The sequence below is a fragment of the Myxocyprinus asiaticus genome, chromosome 26 (assembly GCF_019703515.2).
Source record: "Myxocyprinus asiaticus isolate MX2 ecotype Aquarium Trade chromosome 26, UBuf_Myxa_2, whole genome shotgun sequence".
Lineage (NCBI taxonomy): Eukaryota > Metazoa > Chordata > Actinopteri > Cypriniformes > Catostomidae > Myxocyprinus > Myxocyprinus asiaticus.
The window spans coordinates 14,867,589-14,876,111 of NC_059369.1; the positions used below are offsets into that span (position 1 = coordinate 14,867,589).

General features: G+C 38.5%; 1 protein-coding gene across 2 annotated transcripts in view; it reads left to right on the forward strand.

The window, feature by feature from the left end:
- LOC127416885 (segment polarity protein dishevelled homolog DVL-3-like) overlaps nucleotides 1–6,105 on the forward strand; it is a 55,163-nt gene extending 49,058 nt beyond the window's left edge. The window contains exons 13-15 of one of the 2 annotated variants that reach the window (XM_051656472.1): nucleotides 992–1,159; nucleotides 1,283–1,498; nucleotides 4,992–6,105. In XM_051656472.1, the coding sequence (XP_051512432.1) occupies nucleotides 992–1,159; nucleotides 1,283–1,498; nucleotides 4,992–5,380 (773 nt within the window). In that variant the 3' untranslated portion in view covers nucleotides 5,381–6,105. The remainder of the gene's footprint in view (nucleotides 1–991; nucleotides 1,160–1,282; nucleotides 1,499–4,991) is intronic. The other variant, XM_051656473.1, reaches the window with a different exon arrangement.
- Nucleotides 6,106–8,523: the final 2,418 nt, after the last annotated feature.

The following is an 8,523-nucleotide window of genomic DNA, read 5'->3' on the forward strand; positions in this document are numbered from 1 at the left end:
GAGTTTCCCAGTTGGAATCCCGACTTCAAGTGAGGTTCCATTGCACTTTTCCTTGTATGAAGTTGGAATTTCCAACTTTCCGAATTGAATGGAACGCAGCATTAGTACTCCGTCAGAAGGACGCTTTTCAACCCTAAGGGCTGTGTTTTTATAATGCTTTGTCAAGTTAAATATAGTTTGAAACGTTGATAAATGCATCTTGAGATGCTGTTGAGATTCTGTTGTGCTCGGTCCGGCTGTCTTTGAGCACCAAAGCAGTTCTGTGGAAGGCTGTGCTGCTTGTTTGCTGATTTGACAAGGCATGTTGCCTGTACAGCTAGAGCTGACTGCCCCCTACTGCCACATTAAGGTGGTTCAACAAGCTTGAATTGCTCTGATGGTAGTTACCAAATTCAAAAATAGCTTGGCTTCCCTGGTTGTTTTCTAGTGTGTACTGAGAAATAGAATGAGAGCTTCAGTACATGCAGGCATGAGTGAGTAGCTCCTTAGGTTTCTACCATATAAATACATTTCAGCCAGGACCATTTCCATCAATGTAGTACTTTTAATTACTTACAGACTGTTGAAGCAATCTGTTGGTGTTGGCGGTATGGTTCTGCTCCTCATGGACAGAACGAGGAGAGCAGCGAATCAATAGATGACTGAAAATTGAGAATTCTGTCATCATTTACTCACCATCATATTGCTCCAAACCCATGTGACTTTCTTTCTTCTGTTGAACACAAAAGTAGATGTTAGGTAGAATGACATCCTCAGTCACCATTTACTTTCATTGTGTGAAAAAGAAGATGCATTATGCCTAACATCACCTTTTGTGTTCCACGGAAAAAGAAGGTTAAATGTGTCTGGAACAGCATGAGGGTGAGTAAATGATGATATAATTTTTATGTTAATTTTGTTTTGCAAATTCTTGTTTTGTGTCGCATTTGTGACCATTTCAGTTGCAGTCAGGAGCCCTGACAAAGGTAAAACATTTGTAAATTCTCTTCAGGTTCAGATGTAGTGGATTGGCTCTATCATCACATCGAGGGCTTCACTGACCGGCGGGAAGCACGTAAATATGCTAGCAACCTGTTAAAAGCTGGCTACATCCGCCACACAGTCAACAAAATCACCTTCTCCGAACAGTGCTATTACATCTTTGGTGATCTCTGCGGTAGTGAGTTTCTCATCTTTTATGTTTTCATTTCTCCCCACATTTCCAATCTTTCTCATAGAAGCATCGTTTATTTACTCATTTGGGGTAAACTCTTTTTCCCTTTTGTTTTTGCCTTTGTCTCAGATATGGCCAGTCTCACTTTGCATGACCATGACGGTTCTAGTGGGGCATCTGAACAGGACACTCTTGCTCCGTTGCCCCACCCTGGGGCAGCTCCCTGGCCGCTAGCATTCCCTTATCAGTATCCCATACCTCATCCATACAATCCCCACCCTGCGCACGATCCCACCTACAGCTTCGCTGCAGGGGGAGGCAGTGCTGGCAGCCCGCACAGCGAAGGTGAGACTGTTTGACTCTTTAGCCATGTTTATACCTGATATTTATATCTGATATTTGTCTCAGGTGATCCGATCACAAGAAGTTTGCTATTTTCATCTGGTAGTAATATGCATATTATTTACATTTTACTTCTATTCACATGGCTTGAGTGATCAGATCACAGATGTTTTGGACACAGTTTACATCTGTGTTTAGCACTGTACCCACTTGTGATTGGTTGACTCGAATCAGATGTTAATGCCATGTGTAAACGGGGTCATCTATCAAAATTTAGAGGGACAGTGAATAGGAGAGTTCCTTTTAGGGATGTGCTGATACAATCATACAGGTGCATCTCAATAAATTAGAATGTCGTGGAAAAGTTCACTTATTTCAGTAGTTCAACTCAAATTGTGAAACTCGTGTATTAAATAAATTCAATGCACACAGAATGAAGTAGTTTAAGTCTTTGGTTCTTTTAATTGTGATGATTTTGGCTCACATTTAACAAAAACCCACCAACTCACTATCTCAAAAAATTAGAATACATCATAAGACCAATAAAAAAAACATTTTTAGTGAATTGTTGGCCTTCTGGAAAGTATGTTCATTTACTGTATATGTACTCAATACTTGGTAGGGGCTCCTTTTGCTTTAATTACTGCCTCAATTCAGCGTGGCATGGAGGTGATCAGTTTGTGGCACTGCTGAGGTGGTATGGAAGCCCAGGTTTCTTTGACAGTGGCCTTCAGCTCATCTACATTTTTTGGTCTCTTGTTTCTCATTTTCCTCTTGACAATACCCCATAGATTCTCTATGGGGTTCAGGTCTGGTGAGTTTGCTGGCCAGTCAAGCACACCAACACCATGGTCATTTAACCAACTTTTGGTGCTTTTGGCAGTGTGGGCAGGTGCCAAATCCTGCTGGAAAATGAAATCAGCATCTTTAAAAAGCTGGTCAGCAGAAGGAAGCATGAAGTGCTCCAAAATTTCTTGGTAAACAGGTGCAGTGACTTTGGTTTTCAAAAAACACAATGGACCAACACCAGCAGATGACATTGCACCCCAAATCATCACAGACTGTGGAAACTTAACACTGGACTTCCAGCAACTTGGGCTATGAGCTTCTCCACCCTTCCTCCAGACTCTAGGACCTTGGTTTCCAAATGAAATACAAAACTTGCTCTCATCTGAAAAGAGGACTTTGGACCACTGGGCAACAGTCCAGTTCTTCTTCTCCTTAGCCCAGGTAAGACGCCTCTGACGTTGTCTGTGGTTCAGGAGTGGCTTAACAAGAGGAATACGACAACTGTAGCCAAATTCCTTGACACGTCTGTGTGTGGTGGCTATTGATGCCTTGACCCCAGTCTCAGTCCATTCCTTGTGAAGTTCACCCAAATTCTTGAATCGATTTTGCTTGACAATCATAAGGCTGCGGTTCTCTTGGTTGGTTGTGCATCTTTTTCTTCCACACTTTTTCCTTCCACTCAACTTTCTGTTAACATGCTTGGATACAGCATTCTGTGAATTGTGAACAGCCAGCTTCTTTGGCAATGAATGTTTGTGGCTTACCCTCCTTGTGAAGGGTATCAGTGATTGTCTTCTGGACAACTGTCAGATCAGCAGTCTTCCCCATGATTGTGTAGCCTAGTGAACCAAACTGAGAGACCATTTTGAAGTGTTTTGAGTTGATTAGCTGATTGGCATGTCACCATATTCTAATTTTTTGAGATAGTGAATTGGTGGGTTTTTGTTAAATGTGAGCCAAAATCATCACAATTAAAAGAACCAAAGACTTAAACTACTTCAGTCTGTGTGCATTTAATTTATTTAATACACGAGTTTCACAATTTGAGTTGAATTACTGAAATAAATGAACTTTTCCACGACATTCTAATTTATTGAGATGCACCTGTATATCAATGTATTGTGATAATGTTTCTCACAAATATTTTGTCAATATTATATTATATTTGTGTATTCATATATCCATTATTTCAATAATAAAGAAGCAGTTCTCCTAAATAAGTGCAAATTCTGAGCTTCAAACCTCTTACGAATTTTGTGCGGTTTCAATCGATATTCAGTTATGACATTGTGATGTATTGCAATCAGTTTTGGGTAAGTTACTCAAAAAAGTAATACACTACATATTACTAATTACTTCTCTAAAAATGTAATCATATTCTTTTACTGATTTCATCAATGAGGAAGTAATCACATTTCTATTTACAATTTTATTACTTTTTAAAGCCCCTTATAACATTTTCCACAGAAAAGTTTTTTTTTACACTTAACGAATTCAAAATAATGTGTATATTTCCTGCTCGTACATTGATGTACAAAGTCATATATGCTTTTTTTTTATGCATATATGACTTGTTAGTGGGCACACACCCTTCAGCTGTCACAGAAATGCATGTAGATGTACATATGAACATAATTCAAGTTTGTAGAAATATTTGTAACCCCGGTAATGTAACATAATTGAAAGTCAGTAACTGTGATGTTATTAGACAAATTTTAAATGTAATGTGTTATACTACTTTTTGACTAAAAAGTTGTTAGATTAAAGTAGCTAAATACTTTGCAATCAGATTACATCTGATTAAATTTTTCAGATGATTATCAATCTGTATTTTTTCAGATATAAACAGGGCTACTTGTTGCTTCACCAAACCCTTAAATATACTGCAAAGGCTTACCAGTATTCGCCGGTGACTCATGAGGTCCAGGAGGCGGTAGTAAGAGCGATCCCTTCTGCCTTCTTAAGCTGCATGCGCACAATAGTCTTTGTCTCGTCATACATATTTCACAGCACAATGTTAGTAAGTGTGAGCGGCAGGGTCACTTACACTCTGGTATTATTTCCTCTAACACGTTTCAAAAAGGGACTCTCCACCATGTTAAGCGGCTGCATTTCTCCGACTATATACTTAGCAATGCAATTTGTTAGCTTCTTGGCCTGTGGCGAATCAATTGATAATTTTTTCCTTGGGTTCAAAGCTTTTGCAATCGTAGGTTGTACCTGTTTACTGCCTTTCGCTGCAATCCCTGCCATTCGCCATGATATCTGTTAATATGGGATATTAGATTGGTTGTGTTCCCGAAGTATGGCAATTCTGCCTTACACTTTTTGCACACCTTTTTTATTTATCCAGGTATATGCCAGCTCCATCAACCCAGAATCCAAAATGACAATAACTTAGTATTAAGTACAGTAAATGTTATATCACCCCCTTGTGGTTGCCCAAACTATTACGCCAGACTACATTAAACGGAAGTCCAATTGACAGTGAATTGGAAAGCACACAAACTAGGCTTCCAATTTAAAAGTCGGCTAATGTTAATATATCGATGCCTCACAAACCTATCGAGAAATTAATGTGCGAAGCAATAATCGATGTAACAATATTTTATGACATTTCTTTGGGAAACCCTAACGGTAAGAGAACCCAGTCACACACAGCGTTAAGACACAGTTTCACTTTTCCTTTCTCTCGTTATATTCACAGGAAGTCGTAGCAGTGGCTCAAATCGCAGTGGTAGCAAAAAAGACAAAAACGCAGCGGCTGGAACACAGGAGTCTGGAGGAAAATCCGGAGGCAGTGGCAGTGAGTCAGAAAAAAGAGAGAAGACTCCCAGTGAGTGTTCTGCAACACCCCCTAGTGAACACAGTGTACACAGCTCGCATACTATCCGTAGCGTGCACAGTGTCTACTCTCACAGCCAGGTCTGTGGACCTCCTGGCCTCCCTCCCCAGCCACAGATGCCCATAACAGCAGTACCAGGTTCACCTCCTGGCCGAGACCTGTCGTCTGTGCCCCCCGAACTCACGGCCTCGCGCCAGTCTTTCCGCATGGCCATGGGAAACCCCAGTGAGTTCTTTGTTGATGTCATGTGACGTGCTTCGGGTGACCCCAAGGGAACAACATGCTCAAGTCACTGTGAAATGAATAAAGAAAGATGAGAGCAAAAAGAATATAAAATGATCTAAAAAGTTAATGACATTTTAGTTGGGTTTGTAATGGAGCATGGTGAGTGTCCCTCCTATTGTCCCACCTGTGTCCTGTGGCTTGTACTTTCTTCAGTGAAGAAGACTGGAAGAGATGGAAAGCTCATGTATCCCATGATGCTCTATGAGATTAGAGGTGACTCTATGGGATGCTGTGTTGAAGTCAGAGTGAAGATTTCTGTTTTTTGTGTACTTTTTATGTACTTTACCTGCATTTTCATATTTTGTCCTCTTGACTATTTTCTTAAACTCAAGCTAAACCCCATTTTTCCAAAGACTAAAATAAGATAACAGAGCAGCACAAGGAAAAGTGATGTTATATTCTTGTGACTCACCTTTTGCTTTTTAAATGATGAACCTAAATAATTTTTAATGATAACAAAAGACAAACACTATCAAAATATAGAATCATAGACAGTTATTTTATATTTATGTCATTTGTTTGAATATTTCTGCTAATAATCGTGGAGAGTGAGAGAGAGAGTCATAGAGAGAGAGAGATTTAAGTTTACAGACAGGGCTTTTAAGGTCTGCCTTGCCCTTTGGGTTAAAATGAATTATTGCGCTTGATGCATGGTATTTAAAATAAAGACAACACGAAGTTGTATTTGCAACACATTTAACTTCTGTAATATGACATATTTTTTAATAAAACAGAATATTAAACAGGAAATAATGTACTGTATGCAGGGACATGATTATATGCATTGAGATTTGATTGGATTGTGAAAAGTTTGTTATGATATTATTGGTTATTAAAGGAATAGTTCACCCAAAAATGAAAATTCTCACCCTCATGCCATCCCAGATGTGTATGACTGTCTGTCTTCAGCAGAACACAAATGAAGATTTTTAGAAGAATATTTCAGCTCTGTAGGTCCATTCAATGCAAGTGAATGGGTGCCAAAATTTTGGAAGCTCCAAAAAGCATATAAAGGCAGCATAAAAATAATCCATACTCAAGTGGATTAATTAATGTCTTCTGAAGCAAAACGCTAAGTGTGTGTAAGAAATAGTTCAATATTTTTAACTTTTTTATTACTAAAAATGTTCGCTTCCAGCCAGCTTGAGGTTTGTACGTTGACGAGGGTGGAGTTCAAACTGCCGTAAGAGCGTAAGCCTCCTCTGCATAGATATTCATTTGTAGATATCTTATTAGCAGCTGTTTCTATGGACCGCAATACTGTTTCCACACAAAAGCAGTTTATGCAGAGCTCTGAGCAAGGCGCTCGGTCTGAGGCATCTCCTCTATTCACTTGCATTCAAACCGATTCAAACAGCTCTCCTTGTTGACCGTTCCAAGATGGCGCAGCAGTTGACGTATCCAAACCAGTTGAATGAGGCATCTATGTATGAATATCTGTGCTTTTCTGTTGTAAACAACACTGCATGTCCGTTTTTTTTTTTTCTGTATTACACTTGCCAGTTCTCGCATGAACTTGCCAACGCGCTTGACCTCAACTCTTATGATTTTTTTTGTAAAAAAATTGTATGTAAATATTAATTTGTGTTCTGCAGAAGAAAGAAAGTCCTACACATCTGGGATGGCATGAGGTGAGTTAATGATGAATTTTCAATTTAATATTATTTGCTGTAAGATGGTAAAGTTGACCCTATTTACTTTATTAATTAACATTCCTGGTCTTATTGTGAACAATTCAATGTTATTCCAAAGCAAAACAAACAAAAAATGTTCAATTTAGTAATCTGTCATCAAAATGTAAAAACTTACTACTATTCTAAAATGACTTTCCCTTTCAGCTTACATCACCTAGCCCTTTTATTTCCCTCTAACCTGCTGTCATATAGAAACAACTTTTTACGATCCAGTCATTTCACTTGAAAACATTTCACATTACGGATGAATTGTGGTGTTAACTTTAAACAGCAGGTTTGTATTGAGAGATATGCTAAACCTCAGAGCCAGCAACAGTGAAGAGTTTCGAAATGGATCTTTAACATTTTAAAATTCAAAAATGATCCAGCACACACACAGTGAACCTGATGCAGTACAATGTCTTGGAGAGCAGCTCTCATCTCTCTCTCACTCTGCCCTGAACAACACAGTACTTAATATGTTAATGTTATTTCATCATTAACTATCAGCACTCTGAATACTGTACTTTGCAGTCTGTTTCTTTGTTTCTCTGCAAACCTTCCGTTATTTTCTCAGATGCTTTTATGGCATGTTTAGTTATTGGAAACAGATCAGATGGTTCAATTTAATACACGGTTTTTGACTAAACAAAACAAATTGTTTTATTTATAAATATAGTTTCTGCCTAAAATTGGGTCTTTGAATCTTTCTGGTTTTGCACGATAAAGCATTTCCATGAGAAAATGAAAATCACTTTTGTTATTCTGCAGTTATGAAGAAAAAACAAGACCTTCTCTTCACACAACATCAAGAAATGCAGCCTATTTTTTAAACATATGGTTCCTGCTTAGGATTTAGTAGTAAATATAATACAGTTTTTACCTGAAATATACTGGTACTGCTTTTACCTTAAAAAAAGCTGGTTTAGGCCTCCTATGAAGTCACTTGGGTATGTGTGGGTGTAATAGGGTGAATGTGTTCAGAGTGGTACAGTAAACTACACCATACCTCTCTTACTATAAACAGTAAAGTAGTATGGTAGTATGAGTGTGGTGTGTGTGTGTGTGTGTGTGTGTGTGTGTATTTGTGTGTGTGTGGGCAGGTTTAAGTGGTTTACGGGGACAAGTTTGTAGGTTACAAACTGGTAATTACAAGGATATTATGTTATAAATGTGGTTTATGAGGACATTTCTAGTGTCCCCATAACTCAAATCACTTAAAAAACATACTAAACAATGTTTTATTGAAAATGTAAAAATGCAGAAAGTTTTTTGTGAGGGTTAGGTTTAGGGTTAGGGTTAGGGGATAGAATCTATAGTTCGTACAATATAAAAATCATTATGTCTATGGAAAGTCCTCATAATGCTAGCTGCACCAACATGTGTGTGTGTGTGTGTGTGTGTGTGTGTGAGTGTGAGTGTGAGTGAGTGTACGT